The sequence below is a fragment of the Priapulus caudatus genome, unplaced genomic scaffold, assembly GCF_000485595.1.
Source record: "Priapulus caudatus unplaced genomic scaffold, Priapulus_caudatus-5.0.1 Scaffold301, whole genome shotgun sequence".
NCBI lineage: Eukaryota > Metazoa > Priapulida > Priapulimorpha > Priapulimorphida > Priapulidae > Priapulus > Priapulus caudatus.
Window position 1 is genome coordinate 262,621 of NW_014577362.1, and position 27,072 is coordinate 289,692.

General features: G+C 41.0%; 3 protein-coding genes across 10 annotated transcripts in view; 2 read left to right on the forward strand and 1 right to left on the reverse strand.

Annotated features, from left to right (window-relative positions):
• Positions 1 to 6,951, forward strand: part of LOC106808741 (cystinosin-like) — a 16,557-nt gene extending 9,606 nt beyond the window's left edge. For both annotated transcript variants that reach the window (XM_014811583.1, XM_014811584.1), the window contains exons 6-11: positions 1,186 to 1,285; positions 1,825 to 1,944; positions 2,264 to 2,434; positions 2,815 to 2,932; positions 3,447 to 4,671; positions 5,706 to 6,951. In XM_014811583.1, coding sequence (XP_014667069.1) covers positions 1,186 to 1,285; positions 1,825 to 1,944; positions 2,264 to 2,434; positions 2,815 to 2,932; positions 3,447 to 3,607 — 670 coding nt within the window. In that variant the 3' untranslated portion in view covers positions 3,608 to 4,671; positions 5,706 to 6,951. The remainder of the gene's footprint in view (positions 1 to 1,185; positions 1,286 to 1,824; positions 1,945 to 2,263; positions 2,435 to 2,814; positions 2,933 to 3,446; positions 4,672 to 5,705) is intronic.
• Positions 6,952 to 10,629: 3,678 nt separating this feature from the next.
• On the reverse strand, positions 10,630 to 16,358 carry LOC106808740 (E3 ubiquitin-protein ligase RNF170-like). 7 transcript variants are annotated; one of them, XM_014811575.1, is made up of 6 exons: positions 16,176 to 16,358; positions 13,021 to 13,214; positions 12,589 to 12,662; positions 12,119 to 12,241; positions 11,610 to 11,787; positions 10,630 to 11,300 (listed from the first exon to the last, which is right to left on the reverse strand). In XM_014811575.1, the coding sequence occupies exons 1-6, from the start codon at positions 16,340 to 16,342 to the stop codon at positions 11,200 to 11,202; spliced, it is 837 nt and encodes a 278-aa protein (XP_014667061.1). In that variant the 5' UTR covers positions 16,343 to 16,358; the 3' UTR covers positions 10,630 to 11,199. The 7 variants fall into 7 exon arrangements, with proteins under 7 accessions (XP_014667061.1, XP_014667066.1, XP_014667067.1 ...); XM_014811580.1 differs by having other exon boundaries at positions 16,123 to 16,209; XM_014811581.1 differs by lacking the exon at positions 16,176 to 16,358 and adding an exon at positions 16,023 to 16,109 and having other exon boundaries at positions 13,021 to 13,217.
• Positions 16,052 to 27,072, forward strand: part of LOC106808738 (zinc transporter 1-like) — a 22,107-nt gene continuing 11,086 nt past the window's right edge. The window contains exons 1-5 of the mRNA XM_014811574.1: positions 16,052 to 16,425; positions 18,484 to 18,675; positions 23,354 to 23,576; positions 24,737 to 24,988; positions 26,808 to 26,949. Coding sequence (XP_014667060.1) covers positions 18,499 to 18,675; positions 23,354 to 23,576; positions 24,737 to 24,988; positions 26,808 to 26,949 — 794 coding nt within the window. The 5' untranslated portion in view covers positions 16,052 to 16,425; positions 18,484 to 18,498. The remainder of the gene's footprint in view (positions 16,426 to 18,483; positions 18,676 to 23,353; positions 23,577 to 24,736; positions 24,989 to 26,807; positions 26,950 to 27,072) is intronic.

Consider the following 27,072-nt stretch of genomic DNA (forward strand, 5'->3'; position numbering starts at 1 on the left):
GAGAGAGAGAGAGAGAGAGAGAGAGAGAGAGAGAGAGAGAGAGAGAGAAAGAGAGAGAAAAACAAAGCCAAAGAAAGAGAGAGACAACGAAGGAGAGTGAGTGTGAGCGAGCGAGAGAGAGAGGGAGAGAGAGAACGCGAAGGGAAGAGAGAGCAAGAGAGAGAGAGAGTGAGAGAGAGAGAGCGTGTGATCGAGCGAGAGAGAGAGGGTGAGAGAGAGAAAGAATGGAATCGAGCGAGAGAGAGAGGGAGAGCGAGAGAGCAAAAAAGAAAGAATGAGGGAGACAACGAGGGAGAGCGAACGCGGCAATTGGAGGGTGCTCTTGATTCGTTTGCCAGTGAGTTTAGCATCAGAACACCTACCGTTAGGTGAGCGCTGTCGCTCTGCGGCACTTGTTTAAATTATGCAAATTAGGTAGATTTTGGCAATTTCACTATGCATTTTAGTGTCTGCCTACGGTCAACGATAACCCAAGAACTGTTTGACCCACATGTTTCAAATTGAATACAGTTGTTACTCCTATGGGAGAGATTTTAACTTCTTATTTTGGAGCGCGCCAGTCGACCTACTTTCAAGCCACGCTCACTTTTTGGCAAAAATGAAAATGGTTATCTAAATTCATTCGATTTTGTTAAATTTTTGTATGTGAATGTGTAAGGCTAGCCCCAAAACAGTTGTTACTCTTATGGGAGAGATGACAACGTCCTATTACGTTTATTTCGTCTAACTGGTCAACAACTCTACAATCATACCTATATACGTGTAATATTGTGTTTTAGAATCTTCGTTACAGTAATTTGACTGGAATATTTTATTGTTTTTATTTGCGCGATATTCGAAAACCGAAATGGCGATCATTTAGGCGTAGCGCCATCTCTCGTCAAGATTTCAGACTTTCAGATCTGAAACATTTATTTTCGCATCAAAACTTATATGCTAATTATATCATTATCAAGTTTATATAATGGGAGATATATGCTATATAATAGGAGTTCTCCCATATATACTCTTAATTGCTTTATATATCCCCCTTCCCTCTTCTATCACACTCAAGGTGAGCTACAGTGTCATTGACACTTTCATTTCATGATGTTCATTATAGATATTATCTCTATCATGTGAAACAGAAAATACGTGATTGCTTTTATTTCCATATGATCAGACTATATGCTCTATATTTTTCAGTGTCATTGGTCTAAACTTTGACTTTCTCTCATTGAATCTGACTGGTTTTATTGCCTATGCAGTCTTCAACGTCTGTGTGTTCTGGATTCCTGTTATACAGGTTAGTAGTCATTTAGTGCTACTAAATCTATCTCTAATCACATCTGTGGATGTTCTTTAGTCCCTTGGCTGTAATTGTGGAGCATAGGCCTTTAGTAACTGTGTTGTTTAGTTTCATTAACAGGAGTTGTCCAACAGAGTTACTATCTGTAGTGCAGGTGAACTTGTTAGCCTTATACCAGTGAGTTAAACCCATTTCTGCAGTGTGTAGGTGTTGTCCAGGTATCGACGGAAGCAAGTCGGGATAAAGTGCCTTGCTCAAAAGCACAACGGCAGTGACCATGGTGAGACTTGAGCGCTGGACCTTTTAGCCTGAAGTCAAGTGTACTATTCACTAGACCACCACTCCTTCCCACCCCCCCCAAAAAAAAAAAATCTGTGCATGCTGCGTGAATATTAAGCATGTTCTGTATGCATGCAGGAGAAAGATAGTAAGGGGTACCTCACTGACACTGTCTTTCTCCTGATCCTGTATTAACTCGGAACATCTGTGCCATGTGAAAATTTGCGTCATCTGATTTGTCGATTCGTCTTTTGCAGGACGAGTATTTCGAAAAGCATCCCTACGGTGTCCTGCCAGTCGCAATCAACGACGTGTTCTTTGCCCTGCACGCGATCTTTGCAACACTGGTGACCATCCTGCAGTGTTTCATCTACGAGGTAACACTTTTGAACATCAGCATTGTCATCTCGATTTACCTAGGTGTGGCAGTATCGTTCAGTGTCCTGCCGGTATTTCGCAGGCCGATTGTGAAACCTCAAAATGATGGTGTATAGCTCTCGTAGGATGAGCCATGTTGGTTGTGTACGTGTTACGTCATTGAATTAGCTATTGTAGTTAAGGGGAAAGTCAACATAAGGTGAAAATGCATTTTTATGTACATGCATAATTTCCTTTGATAGATGCATGATGTGGCAGTGGTAGAGATACGTGTCAGTCCAAAGCAAATAACGCGTAATCTTCTTTGTTTTATCGTAGAGAGGCTCACAGACAGTGTCAAGACCATGCGTTGGATTTCTAGTCGTGGCCTGGGCGTTTGCAATCATTACACTGTGTGTGGCTATCTTCGGCAAGCTAGCCTGGTTACAGTACTTGTACTTCTTTTCCTACATCAAGTTGGTCATAACACTCATCAAATACATGCCACAGGTAATGTGAGATTTCAGTAAAGCTTATTTTCGTTTATCCAAGGCTAGCATTGATAATTTTAAAAGTGTATTACAAAACTCCGAGAACTGCTTGACTTGCTAACTTTAGATCCAATTCGACCCTATTTCCAGCAATCAGTGCGTGCCCTCATGTTTCAAGCGGTGCTGTTCGAATTATTCCTAATAATTTCCCACCTGAAAGTGATCAGCTAGGAATCTATCTAACCAGCAGGTGGCTAATGGGAATGGCACCATGGTAAAGTAACGCGTGAGGTTCTGAGTGACAACAGGGAGAGATCGTCCCAATGACGTGTCCCTCGACCCCTGACCCCCGACACGTCCCAATAAAACTAACAAGTAACGTTGTGCGAACGTTTTCAGGTGTACATGAACTTTAAAAGGAAGAGCACGGATGGCTGGTCAATCGGTAATATCCTGCTCGACTTCACCGGAGGTTCTCTCAGCATTTTGCAGATGTTTCTCATGTCGTACAACAACGGTATGTGACGCTCGACCCTTCCCTTCCGCGCTCACGCACGCACGCACGCAGGCAATGAGCTCAAGTGGAATAGAAGGAGTTTGGTGCATAAACGTGCTTGTGAAATATGCATGGCAAGATATAATTTCGTGTCAGCATCATGACCGCTCGATCGTCCTTTACATGTGGCAATCTTTTCCGTCAGCGTTTAGATAAGATGGCAACTCATCATGATTCTCCCTGGTAGCTCACCTATCTACGCTTATGTGAATTCATCATGATTCTCCCTGGTAGCTCACCTATCTACGCTTATGTGAATTCATCGTGATTCTCCCTGGTAGCTCACCTATCTACGCTTATATGCGTACTTCCATCCATGGGGTTCAAGGTCACTCATCCGTTCGCGCAAGTTATTTATATGTACTGCTACGACTTATTTGCATTGCGCTTATCAGGATTATTGCAGGATTATGCAGGATTATGTGTGCAACATTGTTAATGCAAGACTTGGCACTTTGCCTATATTCTGTTGCAGATGACTGGAGCGCCATCTTTGGAAACCCAACTAAGTTTGGTCTGGGCATGTTCTCGGTCCTGTTTGATGTTCTGTTTATAGTGCAGCACTATATCTTGTACAGAGGTAAGCCGGCGTACGAACCTATCGTCGGGAATTCCGATAGCAGTGGATATGCTTGAGTCGCCATTGACCTGGTATCTGTAAATACCTCACCCACCCAATACCTACTCTGGTTGTCTGGTGTATCGTGCTGCCATCTAGTGGTTCGTTTAGTAGAAATACTGTTTTGATATGAGTATGCGGTGAAGGAAGCATTCCCGATTTGTACCTTTTCAGGCTTTTGATCATTAATTTCTTTTCAAACTGGAAACTGAAATTTAGCAATTGGTATTAGATTTTGATTCGAGGTGAAGTATTTTGTATTAATTGCTGAAGCGATGCTTTAATTGTGTGTTTGAACTGCATTTAGTTGCTGTGTTAACGTATGGAATAATTCCAAATATGTCATTTCCACCTATGTCAAATAATAGAATGCTTGATGTAAAAATAATTACATAGTACAGGGAATCCTTGTTTAATGCCATTGTCATCTTTCAGAAAGTTGTGACTTTTACTAAAATTATGATAAAGGGAACAAATTTCTCTATAGGATATTTCCATTTGACTAAATACATTATAATTTATATTGCAAGGTTAATATGGTAATAAGGTATAATATGTTGTAATTATATAATAATAAACGTACGTATTATAATATATGTTGAATCTGCATTATGAGTTGGAGCTTATTGGCATTGGAAGGTAGATGAAAGCAATGTAATAATGCAGCATTGTGTGAATGTAAGCGAGTGCATTTGCTAATTTATCAATGTCTAAACGATGCTATCAATGAGCAATTTTAAACCAGGATTTCATGTACATATTTTTCACTTTACTATATTTTGCCATTTTACAAAAATCTCGATCTGTGTAATTATATAAACGAGAGAAAAATGGTAACAATCTTGTACAATCATTACTACCAATTTTTGGCAAAGTGGGGTGACACGTTATGTTGTTTTTCGTGTAGCGCTTGTAGCGTAAAATTTCTGTGCGCTGTGGTTTGTTCCCGCGTGTTGGTGTGCGTATGTGTTAATTATTAGGCGCAATTTGCTACAATCGCGTCCATGTTGGATGTCATTCACGGCTGGTTCCGGATGAGCGTCCTCATGGAAGAATGGATGGTACAATTGCTCGTAATCAGGTAAGTGTCGGATAGCACCTGTGTTAGAGCACTATTTCCCATGTACCATGTCTATATATTGCCTGTGATATGTTTGTCAGGAGTTGGGTATCGCTACAGGTGTAGTTTTGCATATCAGTATCCAGTCATGGAGATTGTCTGTGTGTGTTCGAATGTTGTATGGTTATATAATTACAAGAAAGCCAGGTAACCTTGCTGGTAAGTGTCTGATCTGCAGTTCTAATTGTGTTGCTAACCTTGGGTTCGTTATAGTATTGTATGATCTGCCTCCCGCAGTATAACATGAGTACCACGTCACACATCCATGCAACTCTTTGCACTGAGAATTCTGTTGTTTGGGCATTCGCCAATTCACCGGCATTTCGTGCCTGAGCTAGTCGTGGCGTATAGCCAGGAATCCTAATATATGACTTCGCTAAGAAAATGTTCCTAAATGATGAACTGTTGACATTTCGAGCAAATAGCTAGTGTACAAACGGGCCTTGTGTCGGTTTATTCCCGGTTGGCCTACTCCTAATTCGCCTACGGCAAAATTCCCATTCCACCTACAGCAAAATTTCCCGTTGGCCTACACCCATTTTGTCTACTCCCAATTCGTCTACAATCAAAATCTACCCCATTCCCATTTCGTCTACGATCGGTTTGTTCACTAAATAATCATTTATAAATAATGAAATATGGTTTTAATTGGCATACATAGGCTACAGGAACCAGAAGAAAACATAGGTACATTCTTCTGAGAGTAGGCGAAATGTGTGTAGGCCAACTGGGATGTTACCCTTGCTGAGAGGGTCTATGTCCCCCAGACCCTGGTACTATCTAATATGCCGCACCGTACCTCGCCTACCCCACTAACGAGTCTAGGGAGTCGCCTACGCCTATACTCCCTAACCCTAACTTGAACCCTAACCCTAACCATATCAAATAGTTACCAGGGTACGTTCCGGCAGTACCCTGGGGGACATAGACCCTATGAGCGTTACCCTTGTGCCAGCGAATTCTCTGTTTAATTAATGAGTGTGATGTAAACGTAGGTTCAGATGCGCCGCCATTACCGCACGATAGCTCACGAGCCGACATTCTCACAGTGATGGAAAGGGACGTAGAGTCCGCAGAGGGAAAAGATAATCTGGCGTTCACCATAGCATTATAGATCCCATTGGTAATCTTCCCATGATGTGCTAAACTACATTAGCGAGACGGTAAATAAGCCACAGGCAGGTCTGCAACTGCTCGCAAGAATAAACCCAGCTTAATAAGAGAACCAGCACTATAAAAATGCTGTAGTTATAGTTGCATATCTATTATACTTGGCTACACTACATCCCCCCAGGCTATACCCGTGATACTGTAAGTATATAAACACATTAGCAAAAGTTTGCCAGGTCAAATATGTAAAACTAGTTTTAATTTTGTTTTAATCAGTTAAACTTACAAAGTGATTTCATTATGCCAGGCTCGGAATTAGCTATGGTTATTTTGCACATCGCGAAGTTTGTGATCTTTAATGTATTTTTAACGCGCACAGATTTGTCTAGAGATTATTATCATATTTACCCATACTTGCCATTTAACTCGTATCTGCAGTGATAGGCTTTTGTTAAGTAAACAAGGCTTTTGTTGAATTCACAATTGAGCAAAAACAAGTAGATTTGTTTTTAAATGTGCAGGACTTATTAATGTACATATATTATACATTCTGTATATTATGCTTGTGTGTACTAGATCTTATAAGTCTTCGTGAAGCTGTGATGAGTTGTCTGATGGACCGGTCGAAACAGTTGGTTACACGAGGTTAACACGTCAGTCGAGTTAATATGTGATCATATCAGCGATAGGCAAATGTATGCAAGTCGTACTATAAAAATGACTCATGATTTTTTTACTTTTATGATATCACGTAAATTGTACTAAACTTATTGCATTCATAAATGTGCAACGTTCAAAGTGTGCGAGATGTTGATCATTGAACTGATTTTTGCAAATTTATGATAATAACCAAATATACTGTATATATATACCGTTATTATTTTTCAACTTTTGATAATAATATATAAATTGTGACGTTTTCTTGTTTTCAAAATATCACTTTAAGCTCAACTATGTAAAGAAAGGATAACAAGTGTATTATTTAAGAAATTAGTTAATTTAATAGGGGTAATCGCTAATGGTTTATTTTGATTAAAAATAAACAAACATAAAAAATGTCTAAACATAATGGAACATTTGTGGAAAAAAATTGTTAAATATAATATATAAATAAAGGCCTTTATATGAATATGTGTTAATTTTACTTATGTAATACTTTGAAGTTTCTTACACACACGTAAAAGTACACAGTCCATTGATTTTTTTAATAAATTTATTATACACTTACCAATAAAGACGAAACATGATATAAATTCTAAGATAAACTGTAGATACACTGTGTCACATGGTTATCCATTTACATATGACAATACATAATGAATTGCGGCACAGTAATACTATACAATATAAGATTGCGCCACAGGGCAATGAGGCATGCTGGTCATTGATCCAACTAGAGGTATTGCACCATTATTAGAAATGACCAATCAATACAGCACGCTCGCCTGCTCATTGGACACTGAACAGGGACATCACAGGATAATGAGATGCCAGGCCGCGACCTATAAAAGGGGAGAAAAAGAATGTTCGAGAGGATAGGTGTGGCACCCGAGTACGGAGAAGCGTGCGTATGTTGTGACAGGGACATTAGAATAAACCCGTCTATATTATACACAACGGCTTCGACCATCACTGGCTACAAACATTTACCGACATATACGAGTGACGTGCAAAAACCAACCTTACATTGGTGCCGTGACCAGGATGACTCATTGCCCTGTGGCGCAATCATGGTGTGAAAACTTCAATCTATCATCAATAAGCATAAATCTACCATCGGCCATTATCATATAGAATTTATCACATGTTTGACATTTGCAAGCTACATCCCATCAGAAGTAGATAATAGGGAAGGAGTGTGACTTCAATAAACAAGGGAAATTCGTCATTTACTAGCCTTAGAATACCTACGATTTACTACACGTAACTCAACCAACTTGAGCTCAAATCGTAAACAGTACATTTGCCAAGCATAAACATTTGCCTAACTTGAAACAAAAGGCAGCTACTTACAACTCTTGCTCCCTCGGCGATGCGGTATGGCTCGCTAGTAGCTGCCTTTTGTTTCAAGTTAGGCGGTTTATTCATTCGGTTGGCTGGCAACAGAATGGATAATCGTGTCGTACGTTTTAGTCAGTATCTCCGGATTTCGGGTGTATACAAGGAAACTATTTCGCACGATGCTAGGTGAATGTACTGTGTACGATTTGAGCTCAAGTTGGTTGAGTTACGCGTAGTAAATCGTAGGTATTCTAAGGCTAGTAAATAACGAATTTCCCTTGTTTATTGAAGTCACACTCCTTTCCTATTATCTACTTCTGATCCCAAGGGTCTATGGGAAACTATTAGAAAACTAAAGTCTTGTGTTTTCTCTGACACAGTTCAGTCACGGCATTACAGAGTCACAAAGCTTAAAACTGCTGCTAGTGCACCGTCCAAGTAATGATCATAGGGTCTATGTCCCCCAGGGTACTACTGGAACATACCCTGGTAACTATTTGATATGGTTAGGGTTAGCGAGTAGGCGTAGGCGACTCCCTAGACTCGTTAGTGGAGTAGGCGAGGTACGGTCCGGCATATTAGATAGTACCAGGGTACGTTCCGGCAGTACCCTGGGGGACATCGACCCTCTCAGCCCAAGTAATTTGAGATGTATCCACGTATGGTCACTTTTGCACTCTTTTAAAGAAATCAGCTTTGCTTCTCGTTTGAGGTTCAGAAGGCCTATTCATGTGCCAATAAACAATACATTTCATTTGGATGATTTTGTGATTTCAATGGAAGTTTTCTTACTGCGTCCATCTGACTACTGTCTTTTATCACACACACAATAGATGATACTGGATGATACTGCCCTTTTCAATTCGACCTGCATATTTAAATGTGTACTGTAGTTTTTTACAATGCCACTATATATGGACTATAAGTCATGGTTGTAGTTGATACACACGTGACAGCTAGAGTGCATCATGACATTGCACGAATGTACACTTCACTTTGGAGCAAAAACATTACGATACATGAAGTTTTTCGTGAGCCAAAGTACAAAATACGTACACAATACTTAGGCAGGCTGGATTTCCAGACGTGTGATTAGAAAAGGAACATCAGCAAACATTACATGATTCGTTGACAGAATAACCCGCTGACATTTAATTCTCAATATATATATATATATATATATATGTGTGTGCGTGTGTGCGTATGTACACGCACACACACACGCATGTACACACATACATACATATTGTTTGGCCTTACCATTTAGGAACCAATAAAGATGATTGTTGCCATTATCAAAAATATGGAAATTAATTTCACCAGCAACCATCATGGCGTAGGGGAAGAGAGACCTCAGTGAACATATGTAGGTTGGATATCATCAGAGGAAAGGCTGCGCATGCTTTAAAGGCTACATTATGCACCTTCATGATCGATATCGTGACATATTTATCAAACAGTTATGGAATTACGACAGATATTGTTAAGATATCAAGTAAATTCCGTTGATTTCCCACCTGCACATCTGATATCTAAAGCTATTTTGTTACTTTCCTGATGATTTTTTTTCCTCATTAAAAAACCCATTTTAGTATTTAGGCAAGACTACGTTTCACAGCATGTTTATGAATATTGCAACTTCGTGATGATAGCTATACGGTGGCCCATATGAACAAAACACAAGTACGCGGGTTAGCATGTTGGCAAACATATAAAGTTCGAGAAGAAGCAAATAAGTTTCAAGACAAACACATTTACGGACGCCAACTGCAACTTCATTTGAATGCAACACATGTTCGCAAGTACGCAAGTAAACAAGTTGGCAAAGCAACTAATTATCGAAGCAAATACAAGTTTCCTAAATGGAAATAGGTGGCAGCACTAGCGCCCTCCACCACCTCCACCCACCGTCGGGATTTCGTTTTGCCCCCTCCCCCTCTCCCCTCCCCCACCACCAATTTCCGTTTTGCAACTTGCTGTGTGCTTGCGTATTTGTGTTTGCGTACATGTGTGCTTGTGTTTTGTTCATAAGGGCCACCGTAGATAGCATTTTTCTAGTGAGAATGAATGTACTAGATAGTCACAACACAATTAAACGCACTCTTACTCTCCACTCTTGACCTGCTCAAAGTTTCTTGCAATGACAGCATAGATCTATTAAAATATCAGCCATTTTAACTTGTCCAACACTGTCATTCCTGTAGTTATTTAAGTTCAATTATGTTCGTACCACAGATGTACTTCTCGTCGTATAGGTTCATTGCACAATCCGTTAGTATAAACTATTATCCTCGTTCAAAAGCATGCACGTTTTACTGCGATTTTAGTTCTTTTATAGTTCTTTAGTTATTTATATCAGCACTCATATAATCATAATAACGTTTCACTTCTGGTCAGAAGCATATTTTCCTTGGATTTCACCAATTATACACGCCAAACATACAACTCCTCTCTGTAGATGGCGCCACCTGCAGGTTTCTCATTTCCATTTAGGCCACATTTTCTTCCAAAAGCTGTTGCAGTTGTTTAGCTCCACCTTTAACTATTGGCCCCCACCACATGGCTATTCAGCAAAGTATGAAGGTTCCCAGTGGGGAATCTTTGCAGCATGGCAGGCTATGCACAGTGGGGCACGAAGGGTCGTTGTCGTAACAGGTACTACAGATATGTACCCGAGGTAGTTTTAGGTTGTTTAGTATTTTGTTTATATTTTTATATGAGGTATGTTTAGGGTTAGGGTTAGGGTTAGAGATAGGGTTAGGGTTAGGGTTAGGGTTAGAGTTAGGGTTAGGGTTAGGGTACACTTCTGTAGTACAAGTCTGTACACTTTGTGTATACATATATGTAGCTCGGGTACATATCTGTAGTACCTGTTACGACAACAACCCCTTGAGCCACAGTGGACCTATGCAGTAGTCTGTGGTACAATTAAATACAAGCCTGTGGTGCATGTGGCGAAATTTGCTCATTAATTGAACGTAAATGATCACACGACCAACATACAAAGCCACATTTAAATTGAAATAGCGATGACACTATTGATCAGGTAATCTGCATTCTCCACCTCGCTCCTTCCTACTTGCCATATAGCCCTGTGATGGAGCAATCGGGCAAATGGGCTACGCAGGAAAAGCTGAACTACAGCAACACAGAAGAAAATGTGGTCTACATGGGAATATATATAGGGACCCTGCAGGTGGTGCTATCTATGGGGAAAAAGAGCAATCACACGCCTGACCAGCAGGTAGGCTATTGTAGACTTAGCATACTTTAAGGATGACTGTCAGTAACTTACGAGTCCCTACATGCATCAACTACTCGGCCACCAACTAGCTTGCACAGTCACGGTTGTTGTTACATGTCCCTGCCCCTGGTCTGCTATTGAGCTCCCTCTGCCCCCCGATCTGCCAAGTATCTCCTGTAGATGATGGAAACGTACACAGCCAGTAGAAGCAACACAAACACATCATCTATCAAACCTGCAAAAAAAAGGAATCAACAAATAAAAGTGAAGCCAGGTAAATTATTCTCTGAAGCCTAGAAAACTATTATGCTGTACATCATCTATACCTACATCTCATCCTATTAATAGATAAACACTATCTACAGAATTATTAGAAGATTATATATATATATATTTATTTATTTATTTATTTATTTATATATCGAGTATAAGATCATCCCCTATACATTTACATTTACATTACATTCTAGAATCTATTATGTTCATCTACACCAGCCTACCGTAGTGATCAGCTACCAAAGCTCGCAATAATAAAGTCTCTTACCGAGGATTCCAAAAACTGCCTCGGGAAGAATGTCTAACGGAGATATCAAATAGAGAAGAGCTGCGAAGAAGCAGAGCAGGAGCCGCAGGCGAAACATGGCCATAAGCCCGCCGACGGAGAAAAACTCGCTAACGGCATGTCTGAGCAACGTCGGAAGGTCGTAGAGATAGTCCAGTACCTGAGAAACATGAAGGGTGCACGCACGTACATACAAGAACATAAACTGTTTTCATTGTGTACCTGCAAAACATGTATACGCTATATTGTACTCAATTACTGTAAAATTAAATAAAATCTCAAGTAGTCTAGCAAGTTTTAATGTGAATACATTTACATGCGTACACACATACACAAGCACACATGCACACACCAACAAGAAACAACCGACATATTTGGTATGTAAGCAAAGGAAATACAAAAATGAAAAAGAAACTCTAAAGCGGGGGCATTTTAATTATGTTCATTCTTAGGTGCTTCTCTTTACGATTCACTCCTGTTGCAATACATACGCTCCTAGGTTCCCCGGAATATCTTCTATTGTATCCATTGATGTCCACTATTAATTGATTTCTTTCTTCTATATCTTGCTCACTGAGTACTGCCTCATTGAAATAGCATAGCAGCACTGTAACCTGAATAAAAACAGTGTAAATGTAGAGAGGCAGGCTTACTGCATGACAAACTCTAACATTTTAAAGCCATAATTACTGGTCATTGAACTCTGATGTTATTTACATTATATCCTCCGTCAATCGTGCTTACACCATTGTACTCTCATATACACATAAACATCCAAATTAATAATTTTCACTTTTCATGCTAATACTTGGAAGTTCATTCAATTAAGAGCTACTAATACATTGTGCATAACATGCATCATTAACTCTTGATTCCATCTATATCTAATAAATAAAGTAATACTAATATATTATTATTATTATTACTATACGAGCATATCTCTCTACCAGTTCTTTCTCACCTGTTGCCTACATACAGGACAGCTGACTGCCCCTAACCATGTACCATGCTGCCAGTAGGTTATTATACACAGGCCTGTGTAAAAAATATTCAGCAAAAATCAATAAATTTGCATTCACAATATGCAATTAGGAAACATTCAAAATCATTAATGTTTCAGAATTTTTAAATTATAATTTCTTGGAATGTATAGACAATAACATGATTAATTTATGAGATTTTGGGTGTTTCTTCAACTCGTTTACTTATACAGACTCTCTAATTTTGGCACAGACTCCTAGACTTTTTGAGGGCAAAGAATCCAACTACAAAATCATTTCTGCCCCTGAAGCAAGGATCATTTCTTCACTAGGCAAAGAACATTATCACTACAGTCCACAACTAAAAAACTATTCTAAATTATTAACACACAATAGTGATAGATTTGACTCACCGCAAAACATGTGCCCACAGTTTGTTTCCACGGCAAATCTGGCATGATTGAGGCAGATTGGGCACTGCATGTCACCCCCATGATAACGCCTAAAGGTTCCGTTTTGTGACTGCCTGTCCTGTTCAACATGCTCGCGAGCAGTCAGGACGTTCTCCTGGTAGTCTGGATGTATAGCCTGCCCACCATTCCGCCGCCTGCTAAAACAGCATTACTTTTACTAACCGTTTTTAATCGCCCAAATCAAATCGCAACCAATAAATTATATATTGCCACTATATTTTCACAGCATGCCGTTTGCGAGATTTCTGCGCCACTTTGCGTGATTTTTTTTATCGCTAGAGGAAATTCCAGCAACTGCAAAGGCAGGTGATTCTAACAAGTGACAGTGCTAGAAAATAGATACAAAGGTCATGGTGACTGATGGGAGGATTTACACTCGAATCATCTGAGATCAAGAGCTCTGCTTGTCCCCAACTTATTGTGCGAGTGCTTTCCTACCTACTCTTATACATGTGAACCTGGGCAACACCATGCATGAGGTCTGTAGAGCAGTATGTGAGCGGCACCTAAATTGTACTAATGCGATAAAGCATGTCATGACATGAATATTGTGATTAAAATTTTGCAGTAGTGTTTAAAACGAATTAGTATATATTCACTATTATTTTATCATTGAAATAGCCAGAGTAGGCTACGTGGTGTAGAGGATGGGACATGCTGTCGCTGATGTTGATTAAAAAGAGATAGTTTACACTAGGTTCTAGGGTTATTTTCAGTTAATTTAGGTTAAAATTACGCTACATAAAAAGTTTCATGGTTCAATCACCATTAGAAATATTATTAAAAAATGTTTTAAAACTAACGACTACAGTTTGATTACAACGACGGTGGCGCCACTCAAAGCGCACGATCTGAGAACAAGGACTACAGACCGAGGGTGTTTCTTATTTATTAATTTAAAAGCAAAAGGATTGCAATATCTTATAAACGACATATGTATAGTTTCAGTTATATTATGGATAAATTTGTCCTAAAATGAACATCGTTCGGTTAAATAGCATTTAGGTATGAATATAATTGCACTTTTGTGATAATAGCCCTCGGTCTGTAACGTGCAAAATAAATTGTCAAATACGCAACTTTTTCAGGGTGGCAGCACGGTCGCGGGTGTCATGGCGCCGTTCAAATTTTGTAGCGTTGATGTGCAATTAATTATAACAATCAAATTAGGTATCTGGTAACAAATACGTGTAGGTATAGACGATTTGTTATACAGTAAATACAGTTATATGCAGTAAAATCCTAGAGTCTACTATCCCTTTAAGCAAAGCTTACACAGAAAGAATCTGTAATAATAGTCTGACTAGGCTCTATACGACTTCATGGCATAGGAGCCCGACACCTTCCATAGGAAAATCCTTGTAACTTGAAAACAAATGCCGAATTTCGTAATTAAAATAACCGTCTTACCACATTTGACCCAACTTGTTACATATTGCAAGTGTATTCTCAAATGTGGCACACTTCCTAACTAGTATTTGGCTTGGTATTCATGTTATAATCAGACAATTTGGAAATGTGTTGTTTTTGAAAGTTGGCAATCTTCATACTTGCATTACTGCATACTGGAGTCACATGCACGAGAACTAAGTAATAAGAGACTATAGAAAGAGTGTGGGAAAATCATTCAGAACTCAAACAGTAATAATCACCTTGTTCAAATTTCTTCCTTAGCAAATCTAAAAAACGCTTGCTGACATGTAAATACATACTTGGCGATACCAATAGCGTGCATATGGTTGATAGTGGTGTGAAAGTACAGAGAAGCGGTGAAAGCCATAAGAAGTTGGGTATTGGTACGTTTTGCTACAGCGCTTTGTTAGCTACAACTTCAAGGTTTGATCACTACATCAGCTTGTGACCTTTCGCCACACAGAGAGAAGCGAGAAGGTAACTTAATTATGGCTAGTAGTAGTATAGCAGGTTGCGAAATTAACGGGAGTACGGAGTCAAATGCTCCCTGATTTACTGTAGGACTCCCTGATTTGACATATGCAGGAGTCCGTGTGACTCCCTGAAAATTCTGCCATACTAACTATCCTCGCGGTATTACCGTATTTTTTCAGCTAATGTCCAAAGAAAATTTGGCAGACGTGCAACCGCATGAATCTTAAAAATAACTACATGCGTTATTGTTAATATCTTTAATTTTGAAACCCAGACTGCGGAATCCCTCATTTTGCTGCGGACTCCCTCTTTTTGAGGGTAGGGAGTCTGTTGGACTCCCGTGTTCAAAAGTTAATTTCTACCCCTGGTATAGGCAGGGCATGGGCTAGCTCTAGTACTATAGCCCGCGTACAGTTGCTGCAGGCCTGCCTGCGTAGGCAGTAGGCGTAGGCTGCAGGCATAGCCTGCATCAAGTTCAACTGCACGCGGGCTATACTCCTATACTATTTATAGTAGTACTAGTAGTACTACTACTACTACTACTAGTCTAGAGCTAGGCATGGGCCTGTGGCGGAGCGAAGGGCTAGAGTTCTAGAGCTAGTAGTAGTAGCGGTACTAGTAGTAGTACTAGTAGGCCTAGTAGTAATTAGTAGGTCCTATTACTAGTATTAGTAAGGTTTACTTTGGTCTTTAGCGTTTAGGCTGTACCTAAAACTAAGTCCCATGAGTAGCAGCAGCAAACCGATCACGCAACCAATTCCATAAACGACTTCGTCTCCGATTCCTTCTACTAATGTTCCATTGACAGAACTCATTTGGGAAAATTTGTTCAAAAATTTATCATTATTTTTGTTTGTTATAAAATTAGAAGAACTAAGAAATCATTTCTCAAGGCGTCCAAAACAGGAACACGTGCTGCATCGGTAGCTTAGCGCTATGCTTAGCGCTAAACCTCAGCGCTAAACAACCCGGAAGTAAATTTGGTTTGTGTTGTGGTCAACACAAAATGATTTCATTGGCTGATTTTGCAATAAATTGGCGCTGTTAGCACTCACTGACACACTATTTATGCATATCCAGATTCTTTCGTGAGAGATCGGTAGTTTAACTGCTTCTTCTTGTTAGTTTTGTTAATTATACACAATTCACACGTACATGCACGTCTTCCACAACAAATGAACTTATTGAGAGGTTTATGACTGGATCACCAGATAAACAAAAGTGCGCAATGGGAAACTTGTGATGAGTCATCCGTTGCCACCGCCGCCGACCGCTCCGATGGTTCCAGCAGTGCCGAGTGCATAGGTTCAGTCGATTGACGGTCCGAGTGCAAAAACGTTGCTTGCGATGCTGACTTGATTTGCGCTCCGATCATTGTGGTTCGAATTCATCTAGGTGTTTTACGTGTGTTACTGTTAGTTGAAGAGTTACATTGATAGTTGAAGGAAATCTGCAAGTGTAAGTCATAATTTCTTTTTTAGTTTTACCGTCTAGATCTATAATTATGATGTAAAGAATGTGTGTTTGGACTTTGGTGTTGTTTCAATGTTTGGCTTCTCAGAAGCCTTTTGTTTGTTTTATCCTGCTGTTACTACTGTAGATGGGGTCGTTGTCGTATCACTATTAGGTACCTACTACAGATATGTACCTGAGGTAGTTTTAGGTTGTTTAGTATTAACTATTATGTTTATATTTTTATATGAGGTAGGTATGTTTATAGGGTTAGGGTTATAGGGTTAGGGTTAGTGTTAGGGGGTTCAAGGATAGAGAACATGGGTCCAAATAAAACCAATGTCATTTACAAATTACATCAATATAATTTATAAATATAATATTATATCAATATAATAGAATAGGGTTATGGTTAGGGTTAGGATTAGGGTTAGGGTTATGGTTAGGGTTAGGATTAGGGTTAGGGTTAGGCACATTGTCATTGGTTTTATTGGCACCCATGTTCTCTATCCGGGTACACTTCTGTAGTACAAGGCTGGTACACTTTGTGTATACATATATGTACCTCGGGTACATATCTGTAGTACCTGATACGACATCGACCCCTTGAGCGTTACTACTGTGTTGGTTCAAGGATGGAGAGCATGGTCAGCCTATGTCATTTTTGTCAATGTAGGGGTACTAATATAGCAGTGCTGACGGATCAAGGATAGTTTGTGAAGTGTGTACTTTTTTGGTGTAAATAGGTATGGTATAGTAATAGTATTACTCACTATTAGTAATTCGTATCATAAATTACATTCAAACATTCATAATGGGATTAGCGCTGTATTCAAACAAGCAGTATGTAGTATGATTTGCCCAAGGATATAAGAGCTGGCCACATTTGCACATTTGCACATTGCGAACATGAATTGTGGTCAGCGCTTATATCCATTACCACGTTAGGCATTATTACAGTATACACTTCGTTGACATTTTGGATTAGGTTCATCGGCATGTGCCACTACTACATGTGCCACTACTAGTAACAGTACTAATAGTAATATCGATGTAGTACTATAGTAGCGACTATATTTGTCTACTGTAGTATCCCCATATTCAGACTTCATACTCACTGTTAGTGTTATTAGCCAGCACCCTAACCCTAAGCCTAACCTGGCTACCATGATGCTACTACTACTAGATATACCAATTCGTTTCACAATTTCTATGCTATGAGATACTGGCCTCAATGTGTTCCGGGTAACACTCTTACCCTCTAAGCCTAACCCTGCAATAATTACAAACCCGAAGGTATAATTCGTAGTCAGTCCTACTCCAGGACCCAGGTTTATAATAATGCCATAATGGGTTTGAGATTGGATCAGGATTATGGTTATAGGGATTAGAGGTTATATAGGATTAGATTGATGATGATCTTGTTGGTGATCATGATGATTATAATCATAATAAATGATCATGACTTATTTATAAGGGTATACTAATGTAGGTGAGGTAACCAGTGGTCATGAAGGAGACTTGGCCCATGTGACCAGGGTGTTAGCCAGGAAAAAAATCAGGGAGTCTTACCATCTGAGCGAAGCGAGGATGCTGCGGGGGCGAAGTGCCCTATAGGGGGAGGTCATCACCCTATAATGGAGGAAATTAAGTCTGAAATGCCAAAAAGACAGGAATCTGATATTATTTTATATTCTTATAAGTACTGTTGTCAGTTATACAAGGTGTTTAATATATAAAATTGGGCCGCTCTCATGCTGTCTATCAAATCTCATCCATCTCATCCAAGAATAGGCCGTCCAAAAGACGAGTAGACGGGTCTCTGGCTAACACACTGGCATGTGAGTATGTGACTCTGGAATGTCACTACGGTTTAACTGTGTAAAAGCATACAATACTAAGGTAGTTATATTTGTTTGGTTAACCTATAATAATTTGCATCACCTACTTGTGGTTGCGTAATAACCAGCTACGCTTGATTATCGTTATGGGGCAATCTGATTGGTCGCGAGTTGCTGACAGTGTAAGATAGTTTTCCCCTCAGTTGTGCATTTGCATTGTCAGGACTAGGATTTCAAGATGGGCAAGCTTTCGGGAAAGTCGTGCCGGCTGATATGCATGCTCGGTCTCACCGGTGGATACTTTCTCGTCGAAATCATCGTGGGATACGTAACAAACTCGATGGCCCTCGTCGCCGACTCCTTTCACATGTTATCCGACGTGGCCGCGTTGTCTGTGGGTTTATTCTCTGTCAGGGTAAGTAGAAGCAACGTGAGCCGCGTACATTTTGTAGCCATGTGTAATAATACAGGTGTGCTGTTGCTGTTTTTTCCTACTGGACTCGTCGTAGTCATTTCTGCCTTCGGGTATACCCACAGGCTGCTCTTGCAGCCTGCACACGTGAATGCCCTTTTGTAGTTCAAAACAGGTTCAGGGGTAGACAGCAAGCTTTTGTATGGAAAAAATTAAGGTGGATATAATGACCTCTCTATCGAAGGTTTTCTGTGAACTAGCCAGTGCATATCGCTGACATCAGCAGTAATCCGTCATGATAGTTGCCTGTTGGGTTATGTGTGAGGTGTTGTCTATTCTAGGCCAGACATTAATGTGTGAGGATGCGGGAATTTATGCTGGGGGCTATCTCGGTGCACACGACACCAAAACACACGACACTCTAGCGCACACGACACTGAGAACAATCAGCCGATCCCACGTATGCTCATATATGTCCAGAATAAATGCGCGCCTCTGTTTACCAAGTAATTTCCACAGACAATCGTAAATGAATGTGCACAGGTTGATGGAGTTTTCTAGGCGGAACTGGGTGTGCAGCCAATTTATGAGAATTTTATCTAGTATTGGCAGTACATGATGATGATATATTGTCAGTGTCACTATCTATCTCACTTCATATTTTACATATATGATAATATTGACATGCTCTGCCAAGTCAATATTGTATGACGATAATCTTGTCTAGGGTTTAGACATGTGCCACTCATAGTTATTTAGAACAAGGTATCAGGATCATGCTGAATATATTTCCCATCCAGATGCAGCTTCTATTATAGTAAACATGTTTGCTCCCAGCTGGTGTTATTTCTAATGTTATTCATTACACTTAAATGCATGCATGAACAAGGATGTGTGGACAGAACTTGTTTGTACTATCTCTTTGCACCATAATACTTTGTGTGTCTAACATGAACCAGATAAGATTGAAGTACTTTTACACACGTGATGTGCAAGGAAGTATTTGTTTAGATACAAAGTAATCCAGTGCAAATACATCTATCCTGAGTAATAACTCAGTCTGCACAAAAAACTTCCACCCTCATTGGCCCAGCGGGCCTGTGAAATGTATAATTCACTGGCCCACACTAGGTTTAACAAAAAGTGATTAAGAGAGTTTTCTCTTATAAGCGGTCATGTAAAATATACAATACATACAGTTGTAGTGTCTTTAGGTTAGCTAATAGCTAATTAGGTAACTATTACGGAAATAATGTTAACTCTAGACTGTGAGACGAAATTAATAGCAGGAAAATTGTGATTTCAAAGTTAATTCTAGATGCCATGAAATGGCTCAGATTGCAGGAAAATGCTTCCTTACCCCTAGAGCTTCTGGGAGCCTGTGCGGCAGTTGCTGGGTCTTGGCCAGCCCCCGCGCAGACTCCCGGGCTGTGGTTTTAGTTTATTTCCTACCCCAGCAATCACACATCTGCTAGGGGCCTACTAATAAATCAGTCATTCACCTAAAACGTATCATTTGTGCGTAAAGCCTGCGCCACTTTCAGAATGAAGGCTGCTCGACAAGCTTGTTGTATTTGTGTTGCAACGCTTATAATACTACCAGTGTCAGACACACGACTAATACTAATACTAATAGATCATATCAGAAGTAGATAATAGGGAAGGATAGGGATAGGGGGAGGGTATTAATAGGGAAGGAGTGTGCCTTCAATAAACAAGGGAAATTCGTTATTTACTAACCTTAGAATACCTACGATTTACTACGCGTAACTCAACCAACTTGAGCTCAAATCGTACACAGTACATTCAACCTAGCATCGTGCGAAATCGTTTCCTCGTATACACCCGCAATCCGGAGATACAGACTAAAACGTACGACACGATTTTCCATTATGTTGCCAGCAAACTGAATGTATAAACCGCCTAACTTGAAACAAAAGGCAGCTACTAACGACTCTTTGTATCTGTATCTTGTATCTTTGGGTCCCTCTCTTGTATTTCACAAGGCACTGATTCTCTTGGAATGTGCGGGGAAATCTTGTAGATCTATAAGGAAATTCTGTCTACAAGTTAGCATTAATTATTTTACTTTCTCTAATTGATAATGCTTTTCTAACATATTCTAGTGCTGGTTTTAGTATTTTCGGGTCATCATTTTTTCCAATCTTCTACTCGTTCCCCTTTATTATACCCTCTATATACCTTACACGAGTATAAATGTTCCAAATTTTCTTTTTTCCTTTCGTCACACAAATCACAAATATCATTACTGTAGTTAATTTTTAAATAACTTTTTAAGTTAATCATGCACGTCTTACACCTAAACACAAAGCATGCATCATCAAATGACAGTTGTGTCATATATATGGTTTAATACATAGCGTTCGATATTTATCATTTTCATTTTTGTTTTCTCACCAGACCTCATGGTATCTCTCATAATTACTGTTTTTAAAATAGCCTCCTTCACATATTTTTTTCCATTCTTTCTTATGTTGTGAACCAATAGTCATAAGTGACATACTTATGTCATAATCCTTCAAGATTTCTAAAACCTCATTTGCCCAATTACTTCCAATTTCTATAATTTGTTCTAAAAATACTCTTTTCATTAATCTGTCATTTTCTAACTTAATAATGTATTGCAATAACATTAACTTTTTATAATATATATCTTTTATTGGTATTATTCCACTTTCTATTCTTAGTGCCTCTAGTGGTGTCTTGTTGTGACACCACTAGAGACTGACTCTTGCTTCCTCGGCGATGCGGTGTGGCCTATGGTGTGGCTCGCTAGTAGGAAACGATTTTGCACGATGCTCGGCGAATGTACCGTGTACGATTTGAGCTCAAGTTGGTTGAGTTACGCGTAGTAAATCGTAGGTATTCTAAGGCTTATAAATGACGAATTTCCCTTGTTTACTGAAGTCACATTCCTTCCCTATTATCTACTTCTGATCATATACATGTCAGCCGAGTAGTATCTGGCCATGGCTGTTGTGCTTCTTTAACCATGAGTTGTGACGAGTCTGAGTGTACATAGTGGGCCATACCTGAACAAACACGGAACCACGAAAGTTAAACTTGCTCTACATAAGACTAGACAGTGTGGTAAAACCTGCTTAAGATGCATAGTTGTGAACTTGTGACTATAGAATTAATGCTACCTATATTCAGTTGATGTTGTCGTTACAGCACATCCGTATTTCCGTAGAAAATTATTGCAATTTTAATTGCTAAAAAAAGGTAAAAACCGAGTGCCCAGACGGTCCTAATCCTGGAAGTATGTGTGCTTATTTTTAGCTTACTTTACCTGGCCTGTATTAAATTTGTGCCAGATGCTATATCAGGGAAGGTGGAGATATTGTATTATCATATATGCAGATATAATGCTTAAAAACAACAAAACAAACAAACAAAATTTGGTTGTCTGTGAAGAAGGTAGAATGGCATATAAGTGTACACAGCATTGTCTAGTCAACCTTGGCTAAATGCGCTGGTGCCCACGCACGACATTCCCTAACCTATATTTAGCATGTAAATATATGGATACCATAAAACAGAAAGCACAAGTGTGGGCCAACTTTCGGAATTATCGGCGTGGAATGGCTTTCATTAAACATCACATCAGCGTGTTAAAGAAAGACCCTCACTGAGCTGCCACTTGGGGGTGGTTGTATTATTCGGACACGCGTGGGGCTAAATATTTTGGGCATGCATAACTAATGTTTTTAATACCGAGAAACCCCGCACATAAAAGCTTCTTCTAGGGTGAATTCTTGGGAGGAGACACTTCCTCGTCTTGCATAAAGTAGTGAGAGCGTAGATTGTCCAGCAGGGGGCGCTGACGCAGCGTGTCATCGCTCGCAGTAGTGAGAGCGTAGATTGTCCTGCAAGGGGCGCTGACGCCGCGTGACGTCGCTCGCAGTAGTGAGAGCGTAGATTGTCCGGCAGGGGGCGCTGACGCTGCACGTCATCGCTCACAGTAGTGAGAGCGTAGATTGTCCAGCAGGGGGCGCTGACGCCGCGTGACGTCGCTCGCAGTAGTGAGAGCGTAGATTGTCCGGCAGGGGGCGCTGACGCTGCACGTCATCGCTCGCAGTAGTGAGAGCGTAGATTGCCCAGCAGGGGCGCTGACGCCCCCTGCTGGACAATCTATGCTCTCACTACTGCGAGCGACGTCACGCGGTCATGCGGCGTCAGCGCACCCTGCCGAACAATCTACGCTCTCACTACTGCGAGCGACGTCACGCGGCGTCAGCAAATATACGCTCTCACTACTGCGAGCGACGTCATGCGGCATCAGCGCCCCCTGCTGGACAATCTACGCTCTCACTACTGCGAGCGACGGTCCAGCAGGGGGCGCTGACGCCGCGTGACGTCGCTCGCAGTAGTGAGAGCGTAGATTGTCCGGCAGGGGGCGCTTATGCCGCGTGACGTCGCTCGCAGTAGTGAGAGCGTAGATTGTCCGGCAGGGGGCGCTGACTCCATGTGACATCGCTCGCAGTAGTGAGAGCGTAGATTGTCCAGCAGGGGGCGCTGATGCCGCGTGTCATCGCTCGCAGTAGTGAGAGCGTAGATTGTCCAGCAGGGGGCGCTTATGCCGCGTGACGTCGCTCGCAGTAGTGAGAGCATAGATTGTCCAGCAGGGAGTGCTGACGCCGCGTGACATCGCTTGCAGATCTCGAGGAAGAGCTCGTCGAAGAACACGTTCGGCTGGGCGCGCGCGGAGGTTCTCGGAGCGCTCGTCAACGCCGTGTTCCTCGTTGCGCTCTGCTTCTCGATTGCCGTCGAATCGGTGAAGCGCCTCGTCGAGATCGAGAAGATAGAGGACGAGAAGCTGCTGCTGATAGTCGGCAGCGCGGGCCTCGCCGTCAACATCATCGGCCTCTTCCTCTTCCACAGTAAGTGTGCTGTGTGTTCCACAGTAAGTTTGCTGTGTTGTGCTACCAGCCTCTTCCTCTTCCACAGCAAGTGTGCTGCGTGTTTCACAGTAAGTGTGCTGCGTGTTCCACAGTAAGTGTGCTGTGTGTTCCACAGTAAGTGTGCTGTGTGTTCCACAGTAAGTGTGCTGTGTGTTCCACAGTAAGTGTGCTGTGTTGTGCTACCAGCCTCTTGCTCTTCCACAGTAAGTGTGCTGCGTTGTGCTACAAGCCTCTTCCTCTTCCACAGTAAGTGTGCTGTGTTGTGCTACCTTCCTCTTCCTCTTCCACAGTAAGTGTGCTGCGTTGTGCTACAAGCCTCTTCCTCTTCCACAGTATGTAAGCTGCGTTGTGCTACCTTCCTCTTCCTCTTCCACAGTAAGTGTGCTGTGTGTTCCACAGTAAGTGTGCTGCATTGTGCTACCTTCATCTTCCTCTTCCACAGTAAGTGTGCTGCGTTGTGCTACCAGCCTCTTCCTCTTCCACAGTAAGTGTGCTCCATCTTGCTACCAGCTTCTTTCTCTTCCACAGTAAGGGTGCTGCATTGTAGCTACTGGTGCTACCACCCTTCTGGGTACGTATATATATATACGTACTCCTGAAGGGTACATATATACGTACTTCTAAAGGGTACGAATTGGACTTGGGGGAGGGGGATGGGGGAAGCTAGCAATTCCTAGAATTTTCCTAGAATTAGAAGTTTCATTTTCTCAGGGTATGGCCTGGACAGTCATGCAAAATTGTTTGCTATCGGGTTTTGCCATTTGGCCTTGGAATTGCATCTATATCAATCTTGTCAGAAATGCACTAAAATTTGCTTTGTGCAAGAGTTTTGTCACAAATTACTGGCTGGCCGATACAAGGTATGAGAATAGTATTAGGCTAAAATCTTGCAATCACAGAAACTGCACCATTTGTGTCATAGAGGCAGAGCTCCTAGAAAACTGGAAAACGGTTTTGGATTTGGCTCCTTTATTATTATTTAGTGTGTTTCCTTGTTCTGTGCTTCTGTTTCTCTTAGTAAATGCATCCCCGTCTGTGCCTCTTTCAAGGTTGTCTTCTTTCCAATCTTCCCAGTCTTTCTCATAGCGTTCTCGCACGTTCTTTTCTCACATGTCTCCGTTCTCGTCTCTGTAACCCAGGTCACGGGCATGGCCACAGTCACGGCCACGGCCACTCGCACGAAACAGCGATATCGAACCAAGCGGGGCGCTCTGTTGGCGGTGTGCGGTACCTGCAGTCGGTGACGGAGGAGCCGGACAGCGAAGATGAGGAGGTTTCAATAAAGTCGGACGGCTCCTGCGCCATCAGCAAGCTTGCGAAAGGCGAGCCGCGCAAGGACAATGGCGACATCTACACGGAACAGCAGCATCAGGAAAAGGCGAAAAAACTTGGTAATTTTATTGGGAGGTTTCTTGTTTAATATATATATATTCTGTGTAATGCCCGTTTCGGGCTCCTAGGCAATTACTGCGCGCAGCGACGTTTACGTAGTCGTTATCGTCTGCCTGGTAATTCTGGCTGTCCTGTGTGTGAGATTCCAGAGCGAGCGCGGAAAAGCTGAGGTTTATGTGCGCGTGATTATAGGTATGTTCACATGGGTTGCTATTTACACCAAATGGATGTTTCTGGGTTGCTCTCATAACGTTTACATATAAACTGTGAGATTAGCCAAACGACTATGCGAATTTAGCAAGTACCATACGTTTTAGGTAAAGGTGCATTTATGAGCAGGTTTATCTATACACTGTGTTATCAGAAGCTATATTTATATTATGGGTGGTAAAATTGCAACCCATTTCTAGTTGTCTTTCATTGCTGTACATAATTTCCATTAAGTGTGGTAAGTTGGCGTGTTTTTAACTTTTAGAACCAAAGACTATTCATTATCATATTTGACTTAAATTAATAGCAATTGGTCCAGTGAACCCATTCAGGTGTATTTAACTTGGATAATTCCACCTACATTCAGAATAAACTGCTTGTGCATGTTTACTTGTGAGTGGCCTGAAAACCATATGCCTACAAAGTCCACAAGTAACGTGTGGTATTTTCAGCAGTGGGACATTAACAATTAGATAAAAGGGCTAAGTCGTGTTTGAGTATCAGAACATACGGCCTGAATTCTTGCTATAAATCTGTGCTAGTAGCAACATTTGCCCCGCTATCACCATGTGTATGACCATTGTTCTCTAAGGTAGTACCCACATGATTCTGCTTAAAGATTTGCGATCGTGATAAAGGGACAGTTGTGCAAAATTCCATAGACCCTGCCCCAGCCAAATGAAAGGTTAAACCAAGTGACAGGTTGATTTGCGATTCAACCGTTCCTAGAAACCATTGATATTCTATGGTATTCTCATTGGCACAGCTAATGTCGCTTGCTGTATGTTGCTAATATCGCTGTGCCATTGTGTATGGCTGCTCGGCATCTTGTGTTGCTTCAGTACCATGTGCAGTGTTGAGTTCCTCTATGATTCAGTGTCTGCACTTAGGCCAAAAGAAAATATAGGTGTGGTTACGGTTTCACGACCGACCCTATTTATTCCTAGCGACCCTAAACATTTTATTCAGTTTAAAAAAATTAACATTTAAAAATTTAAAAATAAAAAAATAAAAAATTTTATTTAAATTTTTTTCAGTTCCTTCGGACATGGTTCGTAAATAAAATATTTCAAGAAAATAAAATGTTTTCTCTACCTACCTACACTATTTTTTTTCGGCATGTAACGGTAACCACACATATATTTTGTTTTGGCCTTATGAGAGACTGAATCATGGAGAAATGTATGTGCACGTCTCTCGATTTCAACGGAATGCTCATGCTTATATAAGTGATATCGGAAAGTCCAGCTGTGCTAGTTAGGTCATAGAAAGAGGGGGTATAAAATGGCTGAGGCACGTTTCGTTTAAATTGCATTTTAACACATACATAGCAAAATATCCCAAATGACCACAATCATATTTGTAAATGTTTCTGTAAACAGAAACGCACCTGTGAATTGAAGTACGATGATGAAGAGAATTATAGATCAAAAACCTAGACCAGTTCTATCCTAACAATGTTATAAAAGGGCAGTTTATACCCCTCTTATCTGATCTCAATATGGCGGCGGGGACTTTCCGATATGGCTTATATCCTTGTGGATAGCCTCAATTCAAGCTGGAGTGTTCTTCCACACTTGTTCACCCTTCCTTCGTCATTGTTTACAGCCTCCAGTTCACAGCTGAACATGCGCGGTGTGTTCCTCCACGTTCTTGGAGATGCCCTTGGTTCGGTCATCGTCATCATCTCGGCTCTCGTCATCTGGCTCGTCGAAGGAGATTGGAAGTACTACATGGACCCGGCGATGAGGTGAGAGAGAGCGGAGAGAGTGAGAGAGAAAGAGAGAGAGGCGAGTGAGCGAGACAGAGAGAGAGGCGAGTGAGCGAGACAGAGAGAGAGGCGAGTGAGCGAGACAGAGAGAGAGAGAGAGAG

Excerpts from the sequence above, each read along its gene's own strand:
- LOC106808740 (XM_014811575.1), bottom strand. The coding sequence starts at position 16,342 with ATGATCGGAGCGCAAATCAAGTCAGCATCGCAAGCAACGTTTTTGCAC. Across the intron at positions 12,242-12,588 it reads GTCCTGTATGTAGGCAACAG|GTTACAGTGCTGCTATGCTA; the intron begins GTGAGAAAGAAC and ends GTTTTTATTCAG. Across the intron at positions 11,788-12,118 it reads ATTCCGGGGAACCTAGGAGC|GTACTGGACTATCTCTACGA; the intron begins GTATGTATTGCA and ends CATGTTTCTCAG.